The 19,077-nt window shown below is 44.7% G+C and overlaps 1 protein-coding gene across 3 annotated transcripts in view; it reads left to right on the top strand.

The window, feature by feature from the left end:
- LOC129839347 (sodium/calcium exchanger 1-like) overlaps positions 1-19,077 on the top strand; it is a 60,205-nt gene that overhangs the window by 11,224 nt on the left and 29,904 nt on the right. For 2 of the 3 annotated variants that reach the window (XM_055906719.1, XM_055906720.1), the window contains exon 2: positions 2,846-4,698. In XM_055906719.1, the coding sequence (XP_055762694.1) occupies positions 2,846-4,698 (1,853 nt within the window). Of the gene's footprint in view, positions 1-587; positions 853-2,845; positions 4,699-19,077 lie in introns of those variants that run through there. The other variant, XM_055906721.1, reaches the window with a different exon arrangement.

Below are 19,077 nucleotides of genomic sequence, written 5' to 3' on the forward strand. Positions count from 1 at the left end.
CATCTACCTCTGAGTCCAGGTTGCATCTGAGCTTCTCTGTTAACACTGAATGAAATAAATAGCTTGGGCTCAGACTCCTGTCATTTACAAATGGGTAAAAAAAAACATTAGGCCTAAATCCTGTCAATCATAACAATATTGAAGTTGGAGTTAAATATTTTTTGTATAAAGGGTAAAAAAATATGTATATAGCATTATGGCTAAACAAAATGGAGCATATCCAGGTTTGCATTAGGCGTAGGTTGCATTCACCCCGAATACTATATTAATATTGTTCCAATAATGTAGTTTCCACAAGTAAATGCTTCTAAAAGACATGAAGAAACGATACTGATTTGTTCAAACATGATTCATGTTCAAGTTTTGGTTAGATAGCATGGAACTATTCCTAAAATAAGATGTTAAAAGAAATGTATTCTTTTTTCTCAAGAAAGCAAATCAAATAATATATGGAAATTAATTCCGCCGTTGCTTTGCATCAGCGTCAAAAAAAACATTATTGCATCACTTGAGAGATGAGAGTATGGACATTAAAACCAGGATGAGAAATGAGAGAGTGAAAGACAGAGCAAGAGAGCAGTGAAAGAGAGCAGTCCCGAGGAAGCGTGCGCTGAGAGCCCATGATCGTCTCTAGTCGGCTATCTGTGGCAGAACATTTGTATTTTTTTGGAACGAACGGTTTACCTATACAACAACTCAACTCAAGATTTATTGACGATGTCACAACTTACGTCATTGTTTTATCAAGGGTTGGATATTGAGGATTTCTCAAGGATTTCTGTTTCCTTTTTCAGCTTTAAATAATTTCTCAGGATCTTATAAATTCCGTTCCCCATTACGTGGATTAAAACGGTAGGCTAGCAGTTTGGGAAACTACGGTCACTTAAAATGTTACGCATTTTTGTAGGCTACTATATCGGCTAGTTGACTTTAAATCCTACCTGTAAAGAACATGTGCATGGATGTACATTGCAGACTAGATTGCTGACAGCTGATACTGTATCTTTGTGATTTCATGTTGCAAATGAGAATCGTGTAATTAGGACAAATGTTGTCTAGCCTCAAAAAATTATAGCCTATGTAAAGAAAGATAAGACTACCAGCTCTAGCCTTCTGGGGGCCCTAAGCAAGATTTGTTTAGGGGGCCATTTCGGGCAAACACTTTAGTGACCCCCCTCTTGATGGTGGAGAGAATTTGTTTTTGTTTTTAAGTTCATTTCCTGCAATTCTTCACATTTTGTCATGGGGGTGTATAGAAAATGTTGCACTTTTAAAGCAGGTCTCTGCAATTCTACACATTTTGTAATGAATTTGCAATGTTAATATGATATCTGCGGGGGAATGACTGACAAAATCAATGTGGAGGTCAGGGCCCCTGGACACGTGCGCTGTGTGCCCGGTCGGGATTCGGCATGATTACGAAACGTTTAAATGACTAGCTAGACTAACTGCCAATCTAAAAATATTTTGCTGACATGGCTAATTGAGTGACTGTCAGTGACTGACATAAGAGAAACTGCTGATGCACCACCAAATTTCGAAATTGCACCTGGTGTATTCTACTATTCTTACTCTCAATAGTAAGTTGAGACCCCAACTGAGTAACACAAACATTTTTTTAAAATCAAAACTAGACGTTGAATTGGTTTGAATCCCCGAGCTGACTAGGTGAAAAATCTGACGATATCTCCTTGAGCAAGGCACTTAACCCTAATTTCTCCTGTAAGTCACTCTGGATAAGAGCATCTGCTAAATGACTAAAATGTAGTGTAATGTAATGAACTGGCGTTTGTGCCCAGTGGGTTATGCCTGGAACTAGCCCCAACTATCTCGTAGGCTAAATGCACACATTTTTGTTCTAAAGCAAAGTAGGTGACAATATTGCATTAAATCAAAGTTGCAAAGTGTATTTCATTGCAACATAATTTTCAAGTATTGTAGTTTCATGGCAGTATGTCTAGAGGACGTAGTAAAGATTGTATGGAGAAATGTAATCATTGGTGCCATTTTGCCATCTAAACCAGTTATTCAAATGATACAATGCACGTGATCACTAAGACACTGTCACATTGGTATAAAGGGATCGGGAGACAGGCGCAGGAATGCGTAATAGTTTTTTTTACTTCACCCAAATTACAGCGTGCCATCTAAAGGAAGACCAAACAAACACGTATACAAAACACAGGGTTGAAACCCAAACAAAAAAGCGAGGAGTACCTCGAAGAAATACACCAGGACGAGACCCGTAACATACACGCACACAATGATTCTAAACGGGACGAGACCCGTAATCATCTGCGCAATACAAGTGGCACGAAAGCCAAAACAACACAGCACAGGTACTCACACGACCAACGGACATGGGAACAATAATCAACAGCCCAATGGTGAACCAACGGGCACATTTATACAATTACAATCCGTGGGAATGGGGACCAGGTGTGCGTAATGACACAGTTCCAGTGATCTGTGACAGACACACACACAATCAGAGAGAAAGAGAGAAGTGTGTGGTACGCTTGTGTGGTTGTCTGGTTAAACCAGTGTTATTTTCTAGAAATGATTTAGGAAGTGTTTCCCCTGCCAGGTTAGACAGGTCCACCCTCCTAACCTGGTAGCCCAGAGGACACCTGAAGCACCCTCCTATCTGACCAAGCTTCAATATTAAATGTGTGATGTGTGCATTGGAGGCGGCTCTGGGGGATGTTGCTTTATATCTACTGTAACTTAGGGAAACACTGGAGTTAGGAATATTGATATTTCTCTTTCAGTCATTTGTAATTTCTCAAATGTGTACAGTTTTTGGTAGTTCTATTCTCATCAATGCCTTTTATTTTTTGCATAGGTGAAAGGAAGAGTTGGAGCATCACACCTCATCAGAATCATGAGACAAACTGGGACATCATCTTTCCGCTTCTGCACTCTTCAACTCACAGTGTTGTTGGCAGTTTTTTCATCTGAAATTACATTTGTTACAGCTGGGAATTCAAACCCAAGCCTCGGAACAAACTCTTCCATTGGCAACCAAACTAATAGGAAGTGTGATTCAGTGGATACTGAATGCAAAGTGGGTGTCATTCTGCCCATATGGTTACCAGAGAACCCATCCTTTGGTGATAAACTGGCAAGAGCCACAGTTTACTTTGTGGCCTTGTTTTACATGTTCCTGGGGGTCTCTATCATTGCGGATCGCTTCATGGCGTCCATCGAGGTAATTACATCACAAGAGAGGGAGATCACCATCAAGAAACCAAATGGCGAAAAAGTGACAACCACTGTGCATGTATGGAATGAGACGGTGTCCAACCTGACCCTTATGGCCCTGGGTTCCTCAGCCCCGGAAATCCTACTGTCCGTCGTTGAGGTGTGCGGTCACAACTTTGACGCAGGTGATCTGGGCCCGAACACCATCGTTGGTAGTGCTGCCTTCAACATGTTCGTTATCATTGGATTCTGTGTTTCTGTCATTCCTGATGGAGAGCACCGGAAAGTCAAACATTTGAGGGTATTTTTTGTTACCGCCACCTGGAGTATATTTGCATACACCTGGCTTTATCTCATCTTGGCTGTCATCTCTCCGGGCATCGTACAGGTGTGGGAGGGCCTTGTCACACTGTTCTTCTTCCCGTTATGTGTTGGGATGGCTTACGTCGCGGATCGCAGACTTCTTGTCTATAAGTACATGTACAAACGCTACCGCGCAGGGAAACGAAGAGGGGTGATCATTGAGACGGAAGGGGAGGCTCAAATACCTTCAAAGATGGACATTGAAATGGACGGGAAAATGCTCAACTCAGAGAGCTTCATGGACGGAGCGATGGGTTTCGATGAGAAGGACCTGGATGAGGAGGAGGCCAGAAGGGAAATGGTCCGGATCCTGAAGGAACTGAAGCAGAAGCATCCAGAGAAGGAGATGGAGCAGCTGATAGAACTGGCCAACTACCAGGTATTGACACAGCAGCAAAAGAGCCGCGCCTTCTACCGATGCCAGGCTACCAGGATCATGACGGGAGCAGGGAATGTACTGAAGAAGCATGCAGCAGACCAAGCCAGGAAAGCTGTTGGTGCGTACGAGATCCGCTCCGAAGTTTCTGAGGATGACTTTTCGTCAAAGGTCTTTTTTGACCCCGGTACATACCAGTGCTTGGAGAACTGCGGTACAGTGGCCTTGAATGTAGTACGCCTTGGTGGGGACTTGACTAACACTGTTTCAGTGGAATACCGTACCGAAGACGGCACAGCCAATGCCGGTTCGGACTACCAGTTCACTGAGGGCGTTGTGGTGTTCAACCCCGGTGAGACTGAGAAGGAGATCCGGATAGACATCATTGATGATGACATCTTTGAGGAGGATGAGCATTTTCTGGTCCACCTTAGCAACGTGAAGGTCATATCGGAGGGGACTGGCTACGTACAACCAAGGGCTAATCACTTGGACACTTTGGCGGGCCTTGGCCTACCCTGCTCAGCCACCGTGACTATCTTTGACGATGACCATGCCGGGATCTTTACTTTTGAAGAACCGGTAATGACCGTAAGCGAGAGTATCGGCATGATGGAAGTAAAGGTTCTTCGTACCTCAGGAGCGCGGGGACTAGTGGTCGTACCCTACAAGACCATGGAGGGTACAGCAAAAGGAGGGGGAAAAGACTTTGAAGATACGCACGGAGCGCTGGAATTCCAGAACGATGAGATTTTGTAAGTTACACACTTGCTTTTAACATTGTCATGTTTATATTGTTGTCATGTAAATGAGGTGTGGCCCACAGCACATTGAAGTTATGACCTGTTATTTCTTAGTTAAGTCAATGTCCCTGTTTCTATGTCCCACAGAAGTGACTTTCTGTCTCAAAAAGAAAATAGCTTATTGTTGTCGCCTAGCACTAAGCATAGACGTCAGTTCAGCGTATATATATTTTTTACACTTTGTTTAGTTGTCAACTAATGTGAATTCAATGTGAAATCAACAAAAATGTCATCGTGTCATTGGATTTGGGTTAAAAGTTGGGTGAAAAAAATATGAAATTCCTATACATTCCTATACTTTTTGCAAATCTAATCAGTTTTCCACATTGATCCAACGTCATTTTTTTTGTTTATGACGTGGAAACAACGTTGAATCAACCAGTTTTTGCACAGTGGGTTGTACTTTGTATGGCCCGTTGACCTCGTCATTAGATTCCATTCATTTCAATGTGCATTCCATTCCAATTATTGTTTTAATCTATTATCTTAGATTACATTTCCTCAGGGGATGTAAGTGTCTCTGGGGTTCAAGAAGGAATCCTGTCCTAAGTTCCTATCTATCTTTCCACTGTACTACTTTCTGCTTCACTGTCTTGTGTTCTTTTTCTCTCAGCTTTGCCCTCACTGCCCTTGTTGTTGTAATCATTCATGTGAGCATTCAATTGACTGCCTGACAAATCTACCAATTACTGTTTTGCATACCATATGTAGAGATACTGTGGACTGTAGTATTGCAGAACTGGCTTGAATGATTTCATTTAAGTTAAAGGGGGTTTTTCCGCAATTTCTCATCCACTTTCGCTCAACGCCCCTTGGGTCTTTTATGACTTGCAGTGCTTCAGCGTAGTACATACTGTACAATTGAGAGTATTCAAGCGTACCAAATACCGCGGTGTATCTCACCGAAGACGGGACTTGATAACTCACCGGTGCTGGACAAACGAGAGAAAGCACATCAAGAAATGATCCTTGTGACGCTAACGGTAATGACGCGTGAAGCATGTTTGCGTGAATGGATTAGGTATGGAATGTGTTGGAGCCCAGAGGCGGCAGTTGTTCTTCGGCTGATCATGTAAAAACACTGGGAATACCTTCCTGATAAAGAGAAATGATATCAATGTAACAGGTGTATCAAAAGATATAATGGACTCTAAACAGTTAAACGGAAAACGGTTACTATTTATGAAGAGCTCGCAAAAACGCCAGAATTTTTTTGGAGTACGTTATAGGTTCCAGAGAGATACGAGTAGAGCAAGGAGTTATGAACACGAGACTGTGGGACTCCTACATGTTCACTCCACGTGTAGTTTACATACTAGCTCAAATCATTTGGATCTTGAATTGGTCCGCAGTCCATCCTGTTTATTTCAACTCAAAACAAACTCCTCATTCATGAAGACATGACATGTCAGCTAAGCAGTTGTAATATTTAAATGTTTTTCATCCATATCAGATTGAACAAAAATGCAGCTGCTATCGATACAGGTTTTTCGTATCAGTGTGTTCATCATTTATAGAAAACCACCAGATTTGAATGTGAGTAAGGCCTTTTTGCCTTTTTCAATGGGAAATCCAGCAACACTTTCATCACTCCCCTCTTCAAACATGAACTCCCGTGAATGATATACTGCAATGGTCAGGTACACTGTGCATATCTGAAATAGCAGTTGGGCCAGACATTTTCCATGGATTGTGGGGTAGGGGATATAATGACAACAAATGTATTCCATAGAGGATTAACATTGCCAGTATGAGGATAGCACCAACGTGTTGAAATGGAAAAGGCTCTGTGCTTGTTTTAAGTTTTAAGACATCCACACATTTATACCGAGGCAAACAGATCGCTTTGAAGTGAGCAATGTAAATCGGCTCAGCAAGCTTTGCATAGAGAAGCAGCACCATATATAGACAAGGCGGCAGTCTCTGTCGGGGAGTCAGTTCTTAAGTTTTCATTTGGAAAATGTATGAGCGTTGACATTGACCCATTTGAGAGAATGCAGTTGCAAGTTATTTCCAAACCTATTTTAAGATGCCTGCAATGTCCATTGCTATGTAAACATGTATTTATGTTTCTGCACATATCATTCACTTATGCTACAGACAGAATATGATTGATTGGTAATTCCATTTGTCACTGGAGCGAGAGACCTGGTTACACTCAACCCTGCTGTGTCCCGTATCCAGATAAGGGTGGTTGAATAGTCAAAGACGATCTAGTTATATCGTTACGAGAAACTACACGGTCGGGACCATGTTCTTTTGTTTTGCTGGTAGGAACAAGTGTTTGTTGTTGTGATGATATTGGTGGACATGAATGTGTAATAAGGGCTTCGCTCCTGACTGAGCCTGTATAGGTTTTTTAAGAATTAGCACCAGGTACTCCGCCAAGGACCTTTCAGTTGAAATATCAAACTAACAATGTTCTACAAAGTACCCGTTTCAGTCGAATTTCGACTGGATCTTTTCTCCAAAAATGTGGTTTTGGTCCGCTGTACTTAACTCTACTGAGTAAACACGGCATCATTTTATATCACAATTTATTATAGCCAGAATGTGTCCTTTGTGTCCGACTGTCCTTATTAGACAAGATCATATCTGCTGCCCTCAACCGTAAAGAATGATGGTTCAACCATGCCTTTTTTAATTTTGACAAGACCCGCCCTCTGGTAATGTAGATATTATTAACTTTGCTGCCTACATGTAGTGAAATTAATGGCTTTGCTTTGACTACACACATTGACAAGCATGCAACTTGACAGGGGATTACTTTGGGCTTTAGGAGGAGGTACTATTTTAAACAACTAATTAAATCGTTTTTTTTGCCTATGCTAATTCTGCCCTCTCGTCTCTGGCGTGCTCTCGCATGAGGACAGACCTCGTGTTCCTCTATCCTTATAAGCTCAGTAGACCACTGTCATGATCCAGGGCTAGCATAGCTTCCCGTGCGGCCCAGTGGCGGCTCTGGCCTGTGGATCACATGGCTGAGGGAGTGATGTGTTGCCTTGGGCTGCACGACAGCGGGGCTGTCACCACCGCTTCATCAGACAAGGGACAGACAGAGGCAGGAGACCATGGCACTTTGGACCATAGAGGAGCAAGACGACCAAGCGTTCAAATCATGTTTGAAATCTTTCAAATGACTTCAAGCTGTGCTTGATTGAGCTTGCCTGGTGCAGGCTCAAGCAAACGCTTAAAGTATTTGAACGATATCATATACTATGCAAACCCAGGCCTGGGAGGACAAGGGAGGAGGACACACAAAAAACTCGCCAACTCCACTGACTCAACCTCTGTCTATACACGCCTCACATTTTCCGTTGCAGCCTTTGGATGTTTTTGAGGGGGTTGGTCATTGCAGTGCATATGTCCCAATTTTTGGGGAGCTAAGCGCTTCAGGGGTGATGGACATATTTGTGTCTTTTTTTTTCTGCAGGTGAAGGAGGCCCCCTGCTGCCTGAAATGTTTGTCAGGCTTTCTACATGGCTGAAGCAATGTTTTGTCAGGCCTCTAATTGGCCGAGACACAGAGACTGGGAGCAGATATTGGCAGGCATGTTACTTACAAAGAGCGAGGGGGGAGATGAAGAGACATCCTGTAACGTCCTGACCAGAGTTCTTATGTGTTTTGCTTGTTTAGTGTTGGTCAGGACGTGAGCTGGGTGGGAATTCTATGTTGTGTGTCTAGTTCGTCTGTTTCCTGTCTTTGTGTTTTGTCTGCACCAGCTAGGACTGTGACGGTTAGTTTGTTTTGTCATTTTGTATAGTGTCTTGTTTTGTGTTAATTAAATCATGGAAAATTACCACGCTGCACATTGATCCTCAGATCCTTCTCGCCTCTCCTCGTCTGAGGAGGAGGAGGACTTAGACTGCCGTTACAGAACCACCCACCAAACTCGGACCAAGCAGTGTGAGTACAAGCAGCAGCGGCCCACTACACAGGAATCCTGGACATGGGAGGAAATTCTGGAGGGTAAAGGACACTGGGCTCACATTGGAGAATATCGCCGCTCTCGGGAAGAGATGGAGGCAGCTAAAGCCCAGGAGCGGTGGTATGAGGAGGCAGCACGGAAGTGTGGTTGGAAGCCCGTGAAGAAACACCAAAAATGTATTTTAAAGGGTAGTGTGGCGAAGGTAGGTAGGAAACCTGCGCCCACTTCCCATGCTTACCGTGGAGAGCGGGAGTACGGGCAGACACCGTGTTATGCGGAAGAGCGCACGGTGTCTCCTGTAAGTGTGCATAGCCCGGTGCGGGTTATTCCACCTCCCCGCACTGGGCGGGCTAGATTGAGCATTGTGTGCCATGAAGCCGGCTCAACATATCTGGCCTCCAGTACGTCTCCTCGGGCCGGTGTACATGGCACCAGCCTTACGTATGGTGTCCCCGGTTCGCCAACACAGGTCAGTGCGGGCACCTCCCCACACTGGACGGGCTACGGGGAGCATTCAACCAGGTAAGGTTGGGCAGGCTCGGTGCTCAAGGGAGCCAGTACGCCTGCACGGTCCGGTATATCCGGCGCCACCTTCCCGCCCCAGCCCAGTACCACCAGTGCCTACACCACGCACCAGGCTTCTAGTGCGTCTTCAGAGCCCTGTTCCTCCTCCACACACTCTCCCTGTGGTGCGTGTCTCCAGCCCAGTGCCTCCAGTTCCGGCACCACGCATCAAGCCTCCTGTGCGTCTCCAGAGCCCTGTACGCACTGTTCCTTCTCCCCGCACTGTCCCTGAGGTGTGTGCCCTCAGCCCAGTACCACCAGTGCCGGTACCACGCACCAGGCCTATAGTGCGCTTTGAGAGTCCAGTGTGCCCTGTTCCTGCTCCCCGCACTAGCCTTGAGGTGCGTGTCTCCAGTCCGGTACCACCAGTTCCGGCACCACGCACCAGGCCTACTGTGCGCCTCAGCAGGTCAGAGTCGGCCGTCTGCCCAACGCAGCCTGCACTGCTCGTCTGACCAGCGCCGTCTAAGCTGCCTGCACTGCTCGTCTGCCCAGCGTCATCTGAGCCATCCGTCTGCCGAGCGCCATCTGAGCCATCCATCTGCCCAGCGCCATCTGAGCCACCTGTCTGCCCAGCGCCATCTGAGCCATCCGTCTGCCCAGCGCCATCTGAGCCATCCTTCTGCCCAGCGCCATCTGAGCGATCCGTCTGCCCAGCGTCATCTGAGCCATCCGTCTGCCCAGCGCCATCTGAGCCATCCGTCTGCCAAGAGCCATTAGAGCCGCCCGTCTGTCCCGAGCCATTAGAGCCGTCCGTCAGTCAGGAGCCGCTAGAGCCGTCCGTCAGTCAGGAGCCGCTAGAGCCGTTCGTCAGTCAGGAGCCTCCAGAGCCGCCAGCCAGTCAGGAGCCGCCAGAGCCGCCAGCCAGTCAGGAGCCGCCAGAGCCGCCAGCCAGTCAGGAGCCGCCAGAGCCGCCAGCCAGTCAGGAGCCGCCAGAGCCGCCAGCCAGTCAGGAGCTGCCAGAGCCGCCAGCCAGTCAGGAGCTGCCAGAGCCGCCAGCCAGTCAGGAGCTGCCAGAGCTGCCCTCCAGTCATGAGCTGCCTTCCAGTTATGAGCTGCACTCCAGTCATGAGCTGCCCTCCAGTCATGAGCTGCCTTCCAGTCATGAGCTGCCCTCCAGTCATGAGCTATCCTCCAGTCATGAGCTGCCTTCCAGTCATGAGCTGCACTCCAATCATGAGCTGCCCTCCAGTCATGAGCTGCCTTCCAGTCATGAGCTGCCACCCAGTCATGAGCTGCCCCCCAGTCATAAGCTGCCATCCAGTCATGAGCTGCCCTCCAGTCATGAGCTGCCCTCCATTCATGAGCTGCCTTCCAGTCATGAGCTGCACTCCAATCATGAGCTGCCCTCCAGTCATGAGCTGCCTTCCAGTCATGAGCTGCCCTACAGTCATGAGCTGCCCTACAGTCATGAGCTGCCCTACAGTCATGAGCTGCCACTCAGTCCGGAGCTGCCACTCAGTCCGGTTCAGTCCGGAGCTGCCATTCAGTCCGGAGCTGCCATTCAGTCCGGAGCTGCCATTCAGTCCGGGGCTGCCTCTCTGTCCGGAGTTGCCCATCTGTCTTGAGCTACCTCTCTGTCCTGAGCTACCTCTCTGTCCTGAGCTACCTCTCTGTCCTGAGCTACCTCCTAAATCATGTGGGGGCCTTGGGGAGGATTCTTAGGCCGAGGTCGTGGGCGAGGGTCGCCACTCAAAGGACGCTAAGGAGGGGGACAAAGACAGTGGTGGAGTGGTGTCCTCGTCCTGCGCCGGAGCCGCCACCGCGGACAGATGCCCACCCAGGCCCTCCTCTTGAGTTTTAGGGGTGCGCTCGGAGTCCGCACCTCAGGAGGGGGGTACTGTAACGTCCTGACCAGAGTTCTTATGTGTTTTGCTTGTTTAGTGTTGGTCAGGACGTGAGCTGGGTGGGAATTCTATGTTGTGTGTCTAGTTCGTCTGTTTCCTGTCTTTGTGTTTTGTCTGCACCAGCTAGGACTGTGACGGCTAGTTTGTTTTGTCATTTTGTATAGTGTCTTGTTTTGTGTTAATTAAATCATGGAAAATTACCACGCTGCACATTGGTCCTCAGATCCTTCTCGCCTCTCCTCGTCTGAGGAGGAGGAGGACTTAGACTGCCGTTACACATCCACAGTTTGATCGCTCATTATGCCCGTCTCATCTGTGCTGACGGATTCTCCTAGCATTGTATCCTATTGCGTACGTGGTGCAAAAACCGATCACACTGACGACCCTGGCTGCTACTCACGTAAGCTCATCAATGAAGATGCCATGAAATAAACATAGCATATCTTAGCAAAATACACTTATTTTAGTGGAAAGACAGTCAATATAGGACACACATGCCCGATAGTCAGAAACAACATTGTTACATTCCGCATCTCAGCCGCTTAGGAACACTCGGCTACCTCTCTATCAAGTTACATTTGTGTGCTCACAAGGGTACAGTCTATAGGTTATGAATAGCTGTAGGAAAAACAGTGACACATGACGAATTGTAGGATTATTTTGACTTTTTTTAGTAGCTTTGCTGATGTAATACCATTGTACTTCTTCTCACCCCAAGAGGGATACTTAACATTATGTACACTGCAGATAGGGGGACCCACGTCTCTTTGTAAATCCATTTAAATTCTGAGACCGCATGAACTCAAATCACAATTTCCATGCTTTACCGTAGCAGTGAGGAATAAAGGACAAGGAAACACATTCAGTGAGCTGCATTGTATATTTTGTGAGGGAAGCAGCAAATAGCAATGCAAACTGACTATCATTTTACCATATACCCAATTTTAACTTTACAGCTGGCCTATCTAGCAGAAGTTGCTCAGATCTGCCTCCAGGGCAAGTTTCATGACAGTAAATGTCAACCTGCTGAAAAATCTGTCAATGTGCCCTTGAGCAAGGCACTTAACCCTAATTGCTCGAGGGTCACCGTTGATAATAGCAGACCCTGGCCAAAACCCCACTCTCTGAGGGGTTACTCAGCTGGAGTTGGGAAATGCAAATTTTTTATTTTACCATAATTTTAACAGGTAAAAACATTTCCAAATCAGACATGTTTATTAATACACACGTGTACATGTGTGAAATAGGACAAATAAGCACCCACCAAATTATTATTATTATTATTGTTATTTAATAAGCCTCCCTCACTTCGTGAGCTGTCTTCTTACAAGATCACTGGCATAAGGCCCTTACTCATCTCATATGTATATACTGTATTCTATACTATTCTACGGTATCTTAGTCACTTAATAATGTTTACATATCTTGCATTACTCATCTCATATGTACATACGGTATTCTATACTATTCTACTGCATCTTAGTCCGTTCCCCTCTGACATCGCTCGTCCATATGTACATCGTCTTAATTCATTCCTACTTAGATTTGTGCGTATTGGGTATATGTTGTGTAATTTTGTTAGATATTTCTTGTCAGATATTACCGCACTGTCGGAGCTAGAAGCACAAGCATTTCGCTACAGCCGCAATAACATCTGCTAATCACGTGTATGTGACCAATAACATTTGATTTGATTCATAGCAGGGCCAGAAATAGAAAATGAATGTGAGGTGGGAAAAACAAATGATATTCATGGCAGGGAAGGCACCTTATTGGTCTGCCTGCTCCTCTCTCCAATGAGAGACAGACTGTAGCCTACTCTCTGCATGGAAGTATGATGTACTACTGTATGTGGTTGGAAGGTTATAATGGAGTAGGTCGCGAAGGAGTTGGTTAATAGAGTTTTTACATTGGGGAGTCGTTACATTGACTGATAGAGTGGAGTCGCTGAGTCGGGCCTTGCACAGTATTCTCCTCTAGTTAATCACAGATACCGCCAGTCCAGTTGGAGGGCTTGAATTAAAAGGCTAAGCTTAAGCGTATTGGGACTGACTCTGTGTTATCAAGGCTCGCTCTCAGTCTCCTTTTGTGTGGCTGGGTCTGAAGACTAGAGGGTAATGCCTGTTACTGGTTGGTCTTAAGTCTTTCCCTGTTAGAATTCTCCACAACAGGGTCTGATAACCTGGGAAGACCCAAAATACACCGAAAGCAGAGCCAGGTAAAACCAGGGTTCCTAGTCTGGTGTATGTGGGTCTTTGGAGTTTTTCCTCTGTCACCTCTCGGTGTGTCCTATCCATTAAAGTCTGAAATGCATGGATGTGTACGAAAGCATCAGATCTTTAACTATTAAAAAATAGTTATTTCCTCTAAGAACCAGACCAAACTCAGAGAGCAATACTGCAAGGGTTGCAATGATGTCATTATGAATTCTTTGATGATCAGGTTGTATACTAATAAGATGTTTTGTAAATGTCTTTATAACAACCAGAAAAATAATGTATTCATGTGGTTGAACATGAAGTCTTAACCATAATGTCTTGATGTCGTCATGAAAAACATACCCGGTTGTAACAGATGTTGTATTCGGATTCTATGACGTCTTCTTAGCCAGCGGCCAACCTATAGGGGATAGTTTTCCACACGCACCCAGTTTATGGTGGCTGAGAGTATAATAACTCTGTTTCCCTCAAGGAAAAGAGGAGTCTTTGAACTTTGCACACTAAAAGTGGAAGATTAGGCAATCAGAAATGTTGTTATCCACAGACAAACAGTTGAAGACAAGGAGTTCTACACAAAGCAGAGCCAGAAATAACATCGCCAAATGTCTGTCTGGTACTTTAGGAAAGTGCCAGATGAGTTGCTTGCATGCAAAAACAAAGCAACAGTCATAGGGAGGGAATGGATCCCTTGTATCTTGGCCTTTGAGGTTGGGAGATTTGTGTATGAGGGGAATCCCAAGATGACGTTGTCTTAAGAGATGGTTAATGATTTTAATTCACAACCTGTTCATGGGTTGGGTTGTGTCGTGTCTTTGGCTATGCCGGATTACGTGATAATGACATGCTATTCTATAAAATCCGTTCTCTGTAATTAATATTACCTGATTGAGCTAATCATTTAAATGTAATTAACTAGAAAGTCGGGGCACTACGAAATAATATTTATAGAGCAGTTATCTTCCGAATAAACTCTTAAAGACCTAGTAATATTTTAGATCAATAGCAGTCAATATTAATTGTCACCTTATTTCAGTTTCATCTGAAAGTTGTAAAGTCTTGGTTATCTTCACGAACACTGGCTAACAAGTTGAGTCAGCAATACAAAATTGGGTTTAATTATTTATTTACTAAATACCTAACTAATGACACAGAATGAATCATACCTTGATTACAAATTACGTCATTAAGGAAATCGTCCCTCGCGGACGGAACAGATATGACAGCTGGTTACCCAAAGGAAAGGGGGCTGGAAAGGGAGAAGCGATGTCTCTATCGTAAATACAGAATCTTATGCATTCTACATTACCGCCCATTTGGAAAAGGAAAATGCAATAAATATTTACTCTGAGCTGCGCTTCGGTAGGTTGGTGGTAGATGGAAGGCCGTGTTGCCCAACAGAGTCCTTTGTCCTTTGAAGAATGTCTCTGGTGGTAAATTGAATACGTTGTAGTAACGTCGTTGTGTGGTAGACGGGATACTCTGTCTGTTCTTTCCTAGCCTACGTTTGCAGCTGCTGTTGCTAACTCAGCGGCTAGGAGGTATCACTTCTGTAGTGAATAAGAGTTCAAAGTTCATGCCATTCGCAACCAAAGCTCACGCTGAGGTTGGCTTCGTTCTGTAGTTATTATCTGAACCCTTCTGACATCGGATCGTCATCCTAAAGTATCCAGAACAGAAGGTTACATTTTAGTCAAGGGCTTATAAAGTGGAGGGAGAAGGGTGTGTTTTCATAGTTTTATAACCCATGTCTCTTCACAGGGGCGGGCCACTGATTGAGCAGAGCCCTAACCTTATGAAAACCCAAATCTCTCATTTGGAAGCTAAAATTACATTTAATATTTTTCACCAATAATTTTATATTTAAACATTTGAATTGCACAACAATTCCATGTGAATCTGATAACTATAATGTGTAGACTTTCCACTGTACCGTTTATGTCATCCTATCATTGATGAGAATGTCTCAGATGACAACCGAACTGACATCACGCATATCCATATCACGCATATGCTGATGAATCTTTGAGTTGGACGATCCACCTCCTAGCCAATCCCGATCATTTTAACTTTGTGGACTGGACACGTGCATTTCAATGAAGTGCTATTACTTTTTGTTTGGTTGGGTTACCAAAACAAAAAGTAATAGCACTTCATTGAAATGCACGTGTCCAGTCCACAAAGTTAAAATGACTGGTTGGGTTACCAAAATATGGTTAATTTCCCCCCACCATCTGATGTTCCCAGAATCTCTGTTTAACAAAGGCTATTCAAGAGTCCCTCTATAGAGTCAAGAGAGAGGGAAGGGAGAAAGGTATTTATGGGGGGGTCATAAACCTTACCCACAGGCCAACGTCATGACAGTTGTCTTTCACCACTACTTCAACTTGAGCTTACCATGTATCCTAGCTGTCAGGAACGCAATGGCTGTACACAAAGGCCAATTGGCCTTGTCCATGAAAGAGACCCATAAAATCCTAGAAAGCAGTGATGTCAAAGAAAGCATGTTCTGACATTTTTTTGTACCACGCTGAGCCGGGTGCATCCCAGTAGTTTTCCAGTAGGTAACATCACCCAGTAGTTTTCCAGTAGGTAACATCACCCAGTAGTTTTCCAGTAGGTAACATCACCCAGTAGTTTTCCAGTAGGTAACATCACCCAGTAGTTTTCCAGGAGGTAACATCACCCAGTAGTTTTCCAGGAGGTAACATCACCCAGTAGTTTTCCAGGAGGTAACATCACCCAGTAGTTTTCCAGTAGGTAACATCACCCAGTAGTTTTCCAGTAGGCAACATCACCCAGTAGTTTTCCAGTAGGTAACATCACCCAGTAGTTTTCCAGTAGGTAACATCACCCAGTAGTTTTCCAGTAGGTAACATCACCCAGTAGTTTTCCAGTAGGTAACATCACCCAGTAGTTTTCCAGGAGGTAACATCACCCAGTAGTTTTCCAGGAGGTAACATCACCCAGTAGTTTTCCAGGAGGTAACATCACCCAGTAGTTTTCCAGTAGGTAACATCACCCAGTAGTTTTCCAGTAGGCAACATCACCCAGTAGTTTTCCAGTAGGTAACATCACCCAGTAGTTTTCCAGTAGGTAACATCACCCAGTAGTTTTCCAGTAGGTAACATCACCCAGTAGTTTTCCAGTAGGTAACATCACCCAGTAGTTTTCCAGGAGGTAACATCACCCAGTAGTTTTCCAGGAGGTAACATCACCCAGTAGTTTTCCAGGAGGTAACATCACCCAGTAGTTTTCCAGGAGGTAACATCACCCAGTAGTTTTCCAGTAGGTAACATCACCCAGTAGTTTTCCAGTAGGTAACATCACCCAGTAGTTTTCCAGGAGGTAACATCACCCAATAGTTTTCCAGTAGGTAACATCACCCAGTAGTTTTCCAGTAGGTAACATCGCCCAGTAGTTTTCCAGTAGGTAACATCGCCCAGTAGTTTTCCAGTAGGTAACATCGCCCAGTAGTATTCCAGTAGGTAACATCACCCAGTAGTTTTCCAGTAGGTAACATCACCCATTAGTTTTCCAGGAGGTAACATCACCCAGTAGTTTTCCAGGAGGTAACATCACCCAGTAGTTTTCCAGTAGGTAACATCACCCAGTAGTTTTCCAGGATGTAACATCACCCAGTAGTTTTCCAGGAGGTAACATCACCCAGTAGTTTTCCAGGAGGTAACATCACCCAGTAGTTTTCCAGTAGGTAACATCACCCAGTAGTTTTCCAGGAGGTAACATCACCCAGTAGTTTTCCAGTAGGTAACATCACCCAGTAGTTTTCCAGTAGGTAACATCACCCAGTAGTTTTCCAGGAGGTAACATCACCCAATAGTTTTCCAGTAGGTAACATCACCCAGTAGTTTTCCAGTAGGTAACATCGCCCAGTAGTTTTCCAGTAGGTAACATCGCCCAGTAGTATTCCAGTAGGTAACATCACCCAGTAGTTTTCCAGTAGGTAACATCACCCAGTAGTTTTCCAGGAGGTAACATCACCCAGTAGTTTTCCAGGAGGTAACATCACCCAGTAGTTTTCCAGTAGGTAACATCACCCAGTAGTTTTCCAGGAGGTAACATCACCCAGTAGTTTTCCAGGAGGTAACATCACCCAGTAGTTTTCCAGTAGGTAACATCAGCCAGTAGTTTTCCAGGAGGTAACATCACCCAGTAGTTTTCCAGGAGGTAACATCACCCAGTAGTTTTCCAGTAGGTAACATCACCCAGTAGTTTTCCAGTAGGTAACATCACCCAGTAGTTTTCCAGGAGGTAACATCACCCAGTAGTTTTCCAGGAGGTAACATCACCCAGTAGTTTTCCAGGAGGTAACATCACCCAGTAGTTTTCCAGGAGGTAACATCACCCAGTAGTTTTCCAGTAGGTAACATCACCCAGTAGTTTTCCAGTAGGTAACATCACCCAGTAGTTTTCCAGTAGGTAACATCACCCAGTAGTTTTCCAGTAGGTAACATCACCCAGTAGTTTTCCAGTAGGTAACATCACCCAGTAGTTTTCCAGTAGGTAACATCACCCAGTAGTTTTCCAGTAGGTAACATCACCCAGTAGTTTTCCAGTAGGTAACATCACCCAGTAGTTTTCCAGGAGGTAACATCACCCAGTAGTTTTCCAGGAGGTAACATCACCCAGTAGTTTTCCAGGAGGTAACATCACCCAGTAGTTTTCCAGTAGGTAACATCACCCAGTAGTTTTCCAGTAGGTAACATCACCCAGTAGTTTTCCAGGAGGTAACATCACCCAGTAGTTTTCCAGGAGGTAACATCACCCAGTAGTTTTCCACATGTTATGCTGACTGGATAACCTTTTCTATTTGGTTTTGTTTCATTTAGCATGAGCGTTCATGTTCTCATAATAGTACTAATTTGGGTCTGGTCAACTCAATGGCTTTGCTAAGCTATTCTTTCGCACTCAGTGCGTCTTTCCTTTGATTTACTCAGTTAGAATAACTTGTTTAGCTCTTTCCACTCACAGCACCTGTCGTCTCGTATGCGGGTTGAAAATTGAATATTTTGTCATTGATAAGTGCCTTAATTGGATTGCAGTGACTGTACAGTAACATGCAATACATGACATCAGAGCTCAGGTTCTCCACTTCACAGTGCTGTATGCGTTTTGATTGACAGCTGTTATAAACTTGAGCACCACACAGACAAGAAGATGCCCCCATCCCTCCAACTAATTGGGCTACTTTTGCACATTTGTTGTTGTCTGAGTGAGGGAAATGCTGTAAATCAAGAGGAGTCGATGTGTTCTGAAAGGTGAGATGTTTAGTATTATAAAAAATACCGCTTTGATGTCAAACAAGCAAACCACACACTCATGAATCCAAATGTAGTTCACGTTTCCATATTTGAAAACTCATTTAATTTACATTTTCAATGTGTCACGGCTGTTGAAGGATGAGGACCAAGGTGCAGCGTGGTAAGCGTACATTTGACTTATTTTAAGAATGACGCCGACAAAAACCAATAAACCATACAAAACAAACCGTGAAGCTAAAGGCAATAGTGCCAACAAACAAAGACAACTCCCCACAAAGAACGGTGGGAAAAAAGCTACCTCAATATGGTTCCCAATCAGAAACAACGATAGACAGCTGTCCCTGATTGAGAACCATACCCGGCCAAAACATAGAAATAGAAAATCATAGAAACACAGAACATAGAATGCCCACCCCCAACTCACGCCCTGACCAAACCAAAATAGAGACATAAAAAGGATCTCTCAGGTCAGGGCGTGACACAATGTTTATGAT

This window comes from Salvelinus fontinalis, chromosome 40 (assembly GCF_029448725.1).
Source record: "Salvelinus fontinalis isolate EN_2023a chromosome 40, ASM2944872v1, whole genome shotgun sequence".
In the NCBI taxonomy this organism is placed as follows: Eukaryota; Metazoa; Chordata; class Actinopteri; order Salmoniformes; family Salmonidae; genus Salvelinus; species Salvelinus fontinalis.